Consider the following 13,327-nt stretch of genomic DNA (forward strand, 5'->3'; position numbering starts at 1 on the left):
GTCACCTAACAATCTCCTTCTCCAAGGATATTCCTACCAATACTCCCACACCCAATAATTCCAAACTCATCAGAACCATACCAGTTCTTGCACAAACCAGACACATCCAATCACTGTGATACTCAGTCCCTCTTCCCACTACACAAGCCCCTGTACTCTGATCCCAGAATTACCCTCCCACAATTCATTCAAGATCACCCTCCCCAATATTCCAACACCTGCTCCTGAGAAACTACCATCCCTTCCCACTATTTTCACACCTAGCCCAGCACCCCAATACTAATAAATCACATCACCAATCCCTCTTTAGTACACACCTCCTTCCTACTTGCAACCTTAGAACAAATTCTTTACCAACTACCTTCCAAAAAGGGTAGATCATAAATTTAAATGCATAATCAATTTCAGCACATTTGTTTAGTGCGTGTTGATTTCTACAAAAATGTAGGCATAATCACAATTTGAACTTAAAAATATGGCCAACACTTCCATAATAGTCATAAAAATACTTCACTTATTCAATTGCCATAGTTCAGCAATCCTGGTAATAGATATACTGCAAAGTATAAAACAGCAGATTCTCCAACTGATTTATGAGCAACACCACAGGAGGCCCACTCAATACAAAAAAGGGACTTCTGGGGAATTGAGAGACAGGTTCAGTTCCTGCAACAGTCTGCTTTGGAAACTTGATGTCATAAACGTATTCTATAAACAATCGTACTCCAGTTCAAATTACTGCAATGCAGTTTTCATGGGATTACAAATAGAAATAGCATTATAATATCATTGCAATACAAGTCATATTCTAGTAGATGCACAAACAATATAAACGCCACAACAGTCCTTTAAGACAATCAGAAATTGCCATGTAAGTGACATGTCCCAACACTGATAACAAACATCAATGATTTTATTTTAGTCACTGCTGATATTTAGAGAATACCTGAGACAATGTGGTTGTCCTATACATTAGTCCTCTTGTCTTCTTGAATCCAGGATCTCCTTCTGCAATAACATCCATGGTCTTTTTACCGATAAACTCAAGTGCATCTAAACCACCACTAAGTACACTTTTCCCCTGAAAATAAAAAGTGACCTATTGTATCTGATGAATGTGTACAGAAAAGGTTTGATTAAACAATTTCAATGAACATAAAGTGTCAGTATGGTTGCAGTTTTAAAGCTTTGGATGCCTTATACTGCAGAATGCAAAGTTCATTTACCTACCTAGTCAATACATTTTAACAAAATGGTACTCTGAAGTTTCAACATATATTCCTGGTAATTATTTCAGCGCACGGTTCCAAAATTAAATGACTGCAAAACTATATTTAATAATCCCAAAGTTAAGCCACACCTCAGTTACATTAAAGCATACTCCACTGTTAGTTTTATCTATTCACAATAGTTCCAAGTGTGACATAATTGAAAGGGCAGCATGATCACCGATGGGCAGCCCATCAGCTGAACTTGCAGTTAATGATGTGACCATATAGCTTTAAAATTATTGGATGTATATATGTATATTACTATTTGCAATTAACATTCAGTATCAGGAATTGTCCAACATTTTTCAATATTTGAGTAACCATTGTGCATATATATTGAACTTCATAGCATAAGATTATAGCAGAGTAGACTTTTCAATATGAAAACCAATCTAAAGATTTGGCAGCATTTAGTTAAAACTAGAGTTCAGAGAAACAGATTAGATACGTAGCAGGGTTTGGGAAGAAAGGAAAATGCTTTACTGATTAAGTATGATCCAGTTTTTTCTAAACAAATTCATCAAATTACTAAACAATGACCGCAATATAAAGGGCATTGGCCATTATTTAAATAAAAGGACGTACTCACAGTGCTCTGAACTGCACTAGTGATCGTAGAAAACATTCCAAATGCTCCACTGGTTGGAGAGGAGGTTTCGCTCTCAGCTTTAGGGCTGTCCTTAGAGTTTGCCAATTCTGCTGTTTCCAAAAAACAAACAGGTCTGCGAGTCTTTGAATTATTGATTCAAATCAAATAAATCACACATTGCATTGTGAAGAACTGAATTCTTAACTACATGCATTTATTTACATAGAGCTTTCTGCCTTTCAACCTTGCTTTCCTCCTTTAAGATGTTTATAGAGTCATTGAGTTATACAGCACAGAAACAGGCCCTTCGGCCCATCGTGTCTGTGCCAGCCATCAAGCACCTAACTATTCGAATCCCATTTTCCAGCACTTGGTCCGTAGCCTTGTATGCTATGGCGTTTCAAGTGCTCTTTGGTGAAGCTTTTGGTCACCTGTCCTCACATCTCCTTAAACCAAAGCAAAATACTGCAGACTCTGGAAATAATGAAATTAACAGAAAATGCTGCAAATTCTCAGGTTAGACAGTCAAAGAATTAGCATTTAAGGTTGAATGTTAACTCAGTTTCTCTCTCCACAGATCCTACCTAAACTGTGGAGTGTTTCCATCATTTTATGTTTTTATTGCTAATATCTCCTTCGGTGGATCAGTGTTAAATTATGTTTGTTAATGTTCCTGTGAAGCGTTTTGTGACCTTTTACTATGTTAAAGGTACTACATCAATTCAAGCTGCTGTTATTGTTGCTTTTGACATAGTAAAACACCCCAGAGAATTTCACAGAAACGAAATCCAACGAAGAAATTGATATATAAAATTTTAACAAGTTAACCTGTCAGTTTGTTACCAAACAATACATTTTTGTGAACACATTATTTCTGGTCTTGGTTCAACTGGCATGACCACTACACTACTGTAAAGGGTCACTGAACAATGGCTGCTTAGGCAAGGTACCAGAGCCCATGAAATCATACCCAAACAAGGTTTCGATAACTTTATATTAGAAGAGGGAAGACATAAAAGTTCACTATGTACAGCAAAAACAGAATACGCAATAAGTAAGGAGGAATACAAAATTCTGATTTAGTGGTAGACCTTCATGATTTACTATATTTGCAGATTCCATCTCAATGTTCTTTAGAGCATCTTTATCTTTTACCCTCACAGTTTATCATTGATACAGGCTAACTTTTCAGTATTCAGAGCTAGCTCTATTGTCAAGTCATTACCTTTGGCTCCATCATACACTTTCACTTCTGCTGAAACTTCTGTGGGGCTGGGAATCCCAAGAGAGGACTCAGCTTTTTCAATCACATGGGAAATCCCATGACCTAGAGCAATAAAAATAAAATACATGAAGTTATAAGAATAAGTTAACAAAGCTAGCAATTCAGTATCGTCAAACTGATGTGATAGATATCACATTAGTAACCACCACTGGAAGCCAAATTATCAGGGATGGGGTTTCTATTCTGCTTTGCAACTGCAAACATCCCTATTTCTCTGGATTGTGTTTGTTCTGGATGAACTGAATGCTCTTGACATTAGTATGTAATACTTCAGAATTTGGGGTGACAAATCAAAAGCTGCCACTAACCTATCTTCTTCCTGCAATAACTCACTTTTCTACTTACTTTCCATTCGCATATTAAAATGTGCTAAGTTGAATTATGTCTTTCAAATCCAATGCAACCACAAGTTTAATGTGGGTGCGGGGAAGAGGTGGCATGTATTTCCAGGCTTCAAGACTCTTGAGAACTGTAGCTGACTGTGCAACCAACTGGATTACTAGATTCCAAGAAAACTAATAAGCAACATCAAAGGCCAGGTTATAGCGTGGAGAAAGAACAAACCCATAGGCTGAAACAAGAGATCTAAAATGAAGAAACCTTTTAGTGAGGACCCTCATAAGCAAATAGAATGCAAAACGCTAAAGTGCATTATTTAGGATCCAACGTATTTAATACTTATCACAATATGCAGTCATTCAAATGGATATTCAATGCCATGAACAGTATTAAAATTTTCATATAATTTTTCTCAAAATCAACAGAACCAAATATTGTTCTATTTCACACCAGAATAATAAAGCTGCCATGTTGTTATGTACCTCTTCTCGAGGCAAAACCCCCTAACCCCATATCCCTACCTTCTAGCTGGTTATAATACAACAATTTTCTATTTCTTATTGCATGCAGAAAAACAACCCCAGGTGCTTCATAATGCCAGAGTCAGTCTAACTAGTTTTGATTAGCTTTAAGGTTTTGCAACTTCAAATTCTTTTTAAAAGATGCAAGACACTATTTCTAATTTCTATGCTTCTTGACTGTTGAATAAATTTACATTTTTAATGAAGAGATGGTGGATTGAGTTAACATGCTGGCCTTTCACGTCTGTGACTTATGTTTGAATCCAACCCTTACTGCTGGGATCAAAATGCTCTGTCTGCTGTCGTACAGATTGTGTGTGAAAAAAGTTAGGGCAGTCTTAACCAGATCCAATAGGCATGAGCCTGTAATATAAAAGTACTAATTTAGGATTAATTATAAATCTTGCTCAGGAGAGGCCACAGGATTGCAGGTGGTGAGAACACTGGAGAATGGAAGTGCTTCAGGCATGAAAACAGAAATGCTGCAAATACTCAGCAGGTCTGGCAGCAGCTGTGGAAAGAGAAACAGAGTTCATGTTTCAGGTCTGTGACCTTTCATCAGAACTGGCTAAATTTAGAAATGTAATAGGCTTTGAAAACGTGAAGGGGAGGGAAAGAACAACAAAAAGGAAGGTGTGTGATAGGGTGGAGGGCAGGAGAGATTAAATGACAGAGATGTCACAGAACAAAAGGGAGTGGCGACAGTTGTAGTAAAAGACAAAGCATCCAAGAGAGAATAATGAACAGCTCTGTCTGAGGGCAAAAGAGATTAAATTACAGATGTCATGGAACAAAAGGCAAAGGGAGTGGCAATAGTTATAGTAAAAGATAGAGCATTAGTCGAGAGAGAATAATGAGCAACTCTGTCCGAAAACAAAAACATGAAAAAGTTTAAGACAGGCATATAGTTAAAAAAAAAAATTTAAATGGCAGTCATGCACTGAATTCGTTGAACTCAATGTCAGCTCCAGAAGACTGTAGAGTGCCTAATCAGAAGATGGGGTGCTGTTCCTCGAGCTTGCGTTAAGCTTCACTGGAACACTGCAGCAGGCCAAGGACAGAAATGTAGGCGTGAGAGCAGGGTGGTGAATTAAAATGGCAAGCAACCAAAAGCAAAATACTGCGGATGCTGGAAATCTGAAATAAAAACAAGAAATGCTGGAACCACTCAGCAGGTCTGGCAGCATCTGTGGAAAGAGAAGCAGAGTTAACGTTTCGGGTCAGTGACCCTTCTTCGGAACGCAGTGTCATGCTTGCGGACTGAGCAGAAGTGTGCCGCAAAGCAGCCACCAAACCTCGCCAATGTACAGGCGACCACATTGTGAGCAGCGAATGCAGGCACAATGCAGATGGAACATAGTTATATAACTATAGCTGGGTGTACTATACCTGACTAGTAGGTGTACGACACTGACAAAGTGCCTAAAATTGTATAATATTCATAACAGGCCAAAGTGTTTGGTGGAAAACAAGCTGCCACATACTAATGGCTGACTTAAAACTCTGAAGCATAAACCATTCCAAAATCAAGAGAAAGAAAATGCAAACCAAGAAGAAAAAAATATTTTGGTAATTCTCATTTTAGAAAACCCCAGCACTCTCATTTTGATCCACTCTTACTTTGAAAAACACTCTCTGGCAAGTTCAAATTCAAACAACCAGTTAGTCATGTGACTAAACTTGTCTGACCAGGTCTTCTCTGTATTGGAAAAGCAGGGACTGGGTTCTTTGTTCCAACACTGTCTTCTAGTCTGCAAAAAAGGTCTTTCCGGCGAGGGGCCTGGCAATTCCTTGCGATAGGCCCTCTTTTCTTCCCAGCAACATTTTAAAGTTTTTAATGTTCATGTGGCGAAATAATGTGTGCCTCATTCTTGGCAGGTGGGGGCTTGCATGACACTTCTAACTTTACTTTCCTCTTTCAGCAGGAGGAATTACCCAGCCACTGAGTAATTTCTGGAAAGTATAATTGTATGACAACATACTTGACAACAAGTATAATTGTATGAAGTTTAGATCTGCTGGAGGTATTAAGATACAAAATGGAACTGTGCTACAAAATAGAAAATTGAATAAGGAACAAAGATAATACAGGTGTATTAGTCAATTTTAAAAGAATTATGTGGGGCAGTGTATTTCAAAATTTGTGAAATAAACCTCAAGTCCTGGTATGACAAGAATACATGCTATAATACACATTACACAGTAATTTCAGGTTTATGCAGTGAGTGTCACACATATCACATATAATGTTCTAATAGTTCTAACTTAGAACATAGGAACAGGAGTTGGTTATTCAGCCCCTTGAGTCTCCTCTGCCATTCAATAGGTAAGGTGAGAGTGACTGCCCTTGACATCAAGGCAGCATTTGACTGAGTATGTCATCAAGGAGCCCTATCAAAACTGAAGTCAATGGGAATCAGGGGGAAAACTCTCCGCTGGTTGGAGTCATACCTAGTGCAAAGGAAGATGGTTGTAGTTGTTGGAGGTCAATCATCTAAGTTCCAGGACATCACTGCAAGAGTTTCTCAGGTTAGTGTGCTAGGCCCAACTATCTTCAGCTGCTTCAGCAATAACCTTCCTTCAATCATAAGGTCAGAAGTGGGGATGTTCGCTGATGATTGCACAATGTTCAGCACCATTCGCGACTCCTCAGATACTGGAGTAGTCCGTGTAGCAATGCAGCAAGACCTTGACAATATCCAGGCTTGGGCTGATAAGTGGCAAGTAACATTCGCGCCACACAAGTGCCAGGCAATGACCATCTCCAGCAAGAGAGAATCTAACCATCTCCCCATGACCTTCAATGGCAGTACTATCGCTGAATCCCCCACTATCAACATCCTAGGGATTACCATTGACCAGAAACTGAACTGGAATAGCCATATGAATACCATGGGTACAAGAGCAGGTCAGAGGCTAGGAATCCTGTGGCGAGTAACTCACCTCCTGACTCCCCAAAGCCTGTCCACCATCTACAAGGCATAAGTCAGGAGTGTGCTGGAATACTCTCGGATGGGTGCAGCTCCAACAACACTCAAGAAGCTCGACACCATCCAGGACAAAGCAGCCCGCTTGATTTGCACCTCATCCACAAACATTGACTCCCTCCACCACCGACGCACAGTGGCAGCAGTGTGTACCATTTAAGATGCACTGCAGCAATGCACCAAGGCTCCTTAGACAGCACCTTACAAACCTGTGACCTCTACCTACCACCCCCCCCTCCCCACCCCTCCCCACCCCCCCCCCCCCCTCAAGGACAATGGCAGGAAATGCATGGGAACACCACCACCTGCAAGTTCCCCTCCAAGTCACACACCATCCTGACTTGGAACTATAATTGCCATTCCTTCACTGTCGCTGAGCCAAAATCCTGGAACTCCCGAACAGCACTGTGGGTGTACCTACCTCACATGGACTGCAGCGGTTCAAGAAGGCAGCTCACCACCACTTTCTCAAGAGCAATTAGGGATGGGCAATAAAAGCTGGCCTGGCCAGCGATGCCCACATCCCACGAATGAATAAAAACAAAAGATCATGGCTGATCTGTACCTCAACTCAAGTTACCTGCCTTCGCTCCACATCACTTGTGCTTACCTAACAAAAACGAAAATTGTAATATTCTCTTACCTGGGTAAGATTTTATACTCTGCATTGTCGATGTAGCTGCTTCATCTCACTACCAAATGAAGCAGCAAACTAGCTTTGTATGATAAACATATTTCTGAAGAGCAGCAGTGAACTCACCAACAGATGCAACTGTGGCTGTTGCTGTAGTAAGCAGTGACTTTCCCCAATTTCCCCAGTATCCCCAACTTCCTGCCCCTTTACCAGAGAGCTCCTGCATCTGTAAAAGAGATCAATCAGGTTTACTGTAGGTATTAGACATTTAACTATATTTCCCATTCTTAGACACTAATGTATATATCTAAGATTTGGCAATACAAGTAGGGCAATACTGAAGCTCTATCAAGCACAGAACGAATCAAGATTTGTAGGATAAATTAATATTTCCTGAAAATCAGGATGAATACTCAAACCTCTAATATTACTTACCTTGTCAGAAACCACAAAGGGTTGTTCAGTTAGCCCAGGCAGGCTGGATCCCTTTGATTCTGGTCTTTTTCTCGTCATGCTGACTGACTCTCTCCCTTTACTTGCACTGCTTTCAGGTATGCTATCGGCAGACCCACAGCTCTCAATTTGGGCATTGTCTGTAGTGTACTTGCCAATTTCAGTCTCAGAGTGCTGTACAATTTCAACATCTTGTTTACAGTTTTTTCCCTTATCTGCTGCAACACTGAAAGGACTTCTTTCTGGAGCTATAGATTCTTCATTCACAGGTGCCTCAGTCATCCCAGTCCCATCCATTTCTGACATAGCTGTAAATAAATGAACAAATCACTTCATAAAGCATAAGAAATAGAAGTAGGAATACACTATATGGCCCATCGAGCCTACTCCACCATTCAATAAGATCATGGGTGAACTTCTACATCAATTCCACGTCCTGCTTCCACCACTCCCCCCGCCATCCAGATATCACTCGATTCCCAAAGATCCATCACTCTCAGTCTTAAACATACTCAATGACTGAACATCTACAGCCCTCTGGGGTAGAAAATTCCAAAGATTCATATTGCCCTGGAAGAAAGAAATTTCTCCTTTTCAGTCCGAAATAGCCAACCTCTTATCCTGAGACTATATCCCCTAGTTCTAGACTCTCCAGCCGGGGAAACCGCTTCTCAGCATCTAACCTGTCAAGCCCTCTCAGAATCTTATATATTTACATGAGATCACCCCTCATCCTAACTCCAGAGACTTATAGGCCATTCTACTCTATTTCTTTTCATAACACTCATTCCAGGAATCAATCTAGTGAACCTTTGTTGCACTCCCTCTATGGCAAGTATATATTTCCTCAGGTAAGGAGATCAAAACTATACACAGTTATCCAGGTGTGGTCTCATTAAAGCCCTATATAATTCCAGCAAGACTTCCTAACTTTTATACCCCAAACCCCTTGCAATGAAGGCCAAGATACCATTTGCCTCCCTAATTGTTTGCCATACCTATATGTTAACTTTGTGATTCATGTACAAGAACATCCAAATTCCTCTGAATATCAACATTTACTTGTCTCACCTTTTAAAAAGATTCTGCTTTTCCACTCTTGCTGCCAAAGTGAATAATATCACATTTCCCCACATATATCATTTGCCATACTCTTACCCAATCACTTAGCCAGTCTATATCCACTTGAAGTCTATTTGCATCCTTCTCACAGCTTACTTTCTCTCATCATATATGAGTGTATGCGTGTGTGTATATATATTTATCTAGGTCATTGACATAATTGCAAGAGCTGAGGCCCAAGACTGATCCTTGAGGCACAACGAGAAAATGACCTGTTTATTCCTACTGTTTTCTGTCAGTTAACCAATTCTCAATCCAAGCTAATCTATTGCCCCCATCCCATTATCCCCAATCTGGTGCAACAACCTCTTGTGTGACATCTTATTGAATGCTTTCTGAAAATCCAAATATACTACACCCACTGGCTCCCCTTTATTACTCTCAGTTATACCTTCAAAAAACTCCAATAGATTTGTCAAATACGATTTCCCTTTCATAACACCACGATAACTGCCTAATCATTATCATTTTCTAAATGCCCTGCTACCATGTCTCTAATGATACATTCTAGCATTTTCCCTACCACTGATGTCAGGCTAACTGGCCCAGTTTTCTCTCTCCCTCCTTTCTTGAACAGTGGGATTACATTTTCTACCTTCACGGGGACTGTTCCAGAATTTCTTCACTATCTCTGCAGCCACTTCTTTTAAAATCTAAGGATGTAGGCCATCAGGTCCAAGAGAGTTGTTAGATTTTAATAACCAGTTGTCCAATAATAAATTTAATGCACAGTATTATTCTAATCACTGTGGTTATAAGAGAGTTCATTACTTGCAATAAGTATTACTCCTTGCAAAATAAACAGGGCAGATCTTTGTGCAACAAGCATATATGACTTACTTGTATATTTTGAAACATTTCATAAACAATAGGTGGAGTTCTTTAATCTATTTCTTTTTAATTTATAGAATGTATTTATAACTGAATCCGTGTGAAAAAGGAAATAATGTACTTTCAAGAGAGAAGAAAGTAAGAGAGACAGGAGCTACAAAAACCCGAGAAAAACACTTTGCCCTTTTCATTTTTAAAAAATGAATGTTTTTCAGGCTAGATGACATTATTTCTACTTGAAAAATTCTCATGAAACTCAAACATTTTAACTCCATGGGTTATATAGTCGTCAATTTTTCACATGAAAAAATTCAGTACAAACTGACTAATTTTCAAATCAAAGGATTTACTGGTGAAAATCAGTTAAAATTGAAAATATAAAAAGCTGTCAACAAGTATTCGCAATCCTCCAAAAGGATTCATTCCAAGTTAATTTAAATGTTTAAGGTGGTATTTCAGACAGCGTGAACCTGCTAAATTTCCTTTATTTTGTTGGAAGCTTGTCAAGCACGTAACTCGATCTTACTTAAAAATCCTAATACTATGTTACAAATTTTCCATATCATTTACAACTGCCATTGTGTTTCCAGTAATTTCTGTTTAAATTTCAGATATTTAACATCTGTAGTATTTTGCTTTCGCAGCAGTTTCTCTATCGTAATTCCATGGTTACAATTTCTTTTGACTTGTGTTCTATTTTTGTTTATGTAGTTCAACATTTTATTAGACTTTGTTGATTTGATTAGACATGTTCTGGAAATAAACTTGATGCTCAATATTGCTTTCAGAAAATTTGTTACCCATTCCCAAGTCATAATCTGAACCCCAATATCAATATTAAATAGCCTTTTGTATAAACTTCGAGTACTTGTGGAAATCTCAGTCATCACATCATAGGGCTTTCCACAGTCCACTTGAGCCTAAGATGAATACATATCAGATCTACTCGGGTGTCAGCTGTGACTCAGTTGGTCACACTCTCACCTAGGAGTCCGAGGATTGTGGGTTCAAGTTGCACTCCAAAGACATGAGCACAAAAGCTAGGTGCACATACCAAATGAGTTCTGCAGTGCCGAAGGTGCCATCTTTCAGAAGAAAAATTAAACGAAGGCCACATCTGTCCTCTTAGGTGGATTTAAAAGATCCCAGGGCACTACTTGGAAGAGCAGGAGAGTTATCTCTAACACCCTAGCCAATATTCCCTCCAAATTTTCTTTGTACTGGGCAGGCTACAACCTCCTCCGAGCACTAGTTTTTGTCCATGGGCAATTCACATTTTAGGTCATGATTTACATTATGTTGGAAATTCTTCCCAATGAACTGACAAAGTTGCAAGAGGCCTGTTTATTTCAATGCACAACATGCTCCAAATTGCTAAATGGCCACACATGTAAGCATCTTAAGAGGGAACACTGGCTCTGGCCAATATTCATCCTTCAACCAACACCACTAAAACACATCTGGTCATTATCACTTTGCTCTTTATGGGACTTTGCTATCTGCAAACAGGCTGCTTAGCTTCCTAAATTACAACAGTGACATCACTTCAAAAAGGTACTTCATTAGCTGTAACAGAGTGCTTTGGGATGTCCTGAGGTCGTGAAAGGCAAGTTTTTCTTTCACCCTTCCTGTGGCTGGATCTGGATAATTGTAGAAGTCAGTTCTAGCAGTGTAGTATGCGCTACCTTAAAGCATTTTTACTTTGGGGAAAAATGTTTAATCCGTGCGTTGAATATTCCAACATTAAATAAAATCCACACTTTTATATGTTTAGAAAGATGTATTAACGCTCAAAACTCTGTCACCCAACTTATAAACCAATATAAAGTGTATAAGTTGCACATTTAAAATGTTACACAGGCACCACCCCTTGTCCTCAAAGTGGGATGTACACTGTTTATATTGGTTGAAAGACCGGCAAACAGTTTACACCATGACTTCTGATGAAAGGTCACGGACCTGAAACGTTAACTCTGCTTCTCTCTCCAAAGATGCTGCCAGACCTACTGAGTATTTCCAGCACTTTCTTTTTATTTCAGATTACCAGCATCTGCTATATTTTGCTTTTATGATAACAGTCTACACCCGGCTCCTTTAACAATCAATAATAACCAGCCTGGAATCGCCACTTCTTCGACAGACGGACTTGCACCACAGTTTGACCGGCCACACAAGGTGCCTCACAGAACCAGCCCAACAGCTTGTGACGGAGCCGCTCCCCCTCACTCAGCACCGACCCCAACCGACAAATTAGCCCAGCCCGACTCCGCTCACCCTCACCTGGAACTTTGCACCCTCAAAATCGGCAGCCCACAGCCACGTAACTCACCTTTGACCCGAGGAAGTGACATCTGCCTTCAGCTGCCTACGCCACGGTTCAGGGGGCGGAGCGGAGTTAACAATCCCCAGTACGCATGTGCAGACCAAACCCGGCCTTCTTTACGAACGTGCCTAGGCTTTCTATCCCCATCAATTGAAGAAACATACATGTTTTTTTAAAAAATGAGATCACGTGAAATATAGTAGCCGTATATTGCAAATATCTTCCCGTTCAGAAAGCCCAAGGTTACGTCTTTTATAGTGCCTCCTCTGAGGGTAGCTGGTATAAAAACAAAATGCTGGAACTATTAAGGAGTTCAGGCAGCATCTGTGGAGGGGGAAGTAGAGTTAACGTTTCAGGTCAATGACCTTTTAGCAGAACTTCCAGCTGCCTGGCCCCAACAGACAAACCAGCTCAGCTGGAACTTTCCAACCTCAAATTCCTGTTTTAAAATTTTTTCACGGGATGTGGGAGTCGCTGGATAGGCCAGCATTTATTACCCGTCCCTAATTGTCCTCGAGAAGGCGGTGGTGAGCTGCCTTCTTGAGCCACTGCAGTCCTAGTAGCGTAGGTACATCGACAGTGTTGTTAGGGAGGGAATTCCAGGATTTTCATCCAGCGACAGTGATATAGTTCCAAGTTAGGAAGGTATGTGGCTTGGAGGGGAACTTGTTACCACGCGTTTGCTGCCCTTGTCCTAGATGGTAGAGGTCACGGGTTTGCAATGTGCTGTCAAAAGAGCCTAGGTGAGTTGCTGCAGTGCATCTTGTAGATCAGGGTTGTCCAACCTTTTCGCATGGGGGGGACACTACAATTTTGGAAAGGTAAAGACATTAAAATTTATCTTACGATTAATCAGAACAGCAACAAATGTACATTTTTGTGAAGAAGCTTTAAATGAGAAGACTCATTTATTGACTTACTTAGGCCGGCGCAGTGGTTAGCACTGCACCCTCACAGCTCCAGTGACCTGGG

At 40.1% G+C, this 13,327-nt stretch overlaps 1 protein-coding gene across 6 annotated transcripts in view; it reads right to left on the reverse strand.

Annotated features, from left to right (window-relative positions):
* Positions 1 to 12,432, reverse strand: part of fam114a2 (family with sequence similarity 114 member A2) — a 32,804-nt gene extending 20,372 nt beyond the window's left edge. The window contains exons 1-6 of one of the 6 annotated variants that reach the window (XM_068043628.1): positions 12,362 to 12,432; positions 8,062 to 8,387; positions 7,753 to 7,852; positions 3,086 to 3,187; positions 1,861 to 1,970; positions 947 to 1,081 (exon numbers count right to left, since the gene is read on the reverse strand). In XM_068043628.1, the coding sequence (XP_067899729.1) occupies positions 947 to 1,081; positions 1,861 to 1,970; positions 3,086 to 3,187; positions 7,753 to 7,852; positions 8,062 to 8,387; positions 12,362 to 12,383 (795 nt within the window). In that variant the 5' untranslated portion in view covers positions 12,384 to 12,432. Of the gene's footprint in view, positions 1 to 946; positions 1,082 to 1,860; positions 1,971 to 3,085; positions 3,188 to 7,752; positions 7,853 to 8,061; positions 8,388 to 11,086; positions 11,152 to 11,991; positions 12,090 to 12,144; positions 12,291 to 12,312 lie in introns of those variants that run through there. The other 5 variants (XM_068043630.1, XM_068043632.1, XM_068043631.1 and 2 more) reach the window with 5 other exon arrangements.
* Between the last annotated feature and the right edge of the window lie 895 nt (positions 12,433 to 13,327).

Source organism: Heterodontus francisci, chromosome 12 (assembly GCF_036365525.1).
Source record: "Heterodontus francisci isolate sHetFra1 chromosome 12, sHetFra1.hap1, whole genome shotgun sequence".
In the NCBI taxonomy this organism is placed as follows: Eukaryota; Metazoa; Chordata; class Chondrichthyes; order Heterodontiformes; family Heterodontidae; genus Heterodontus; species Heterodontus francisci.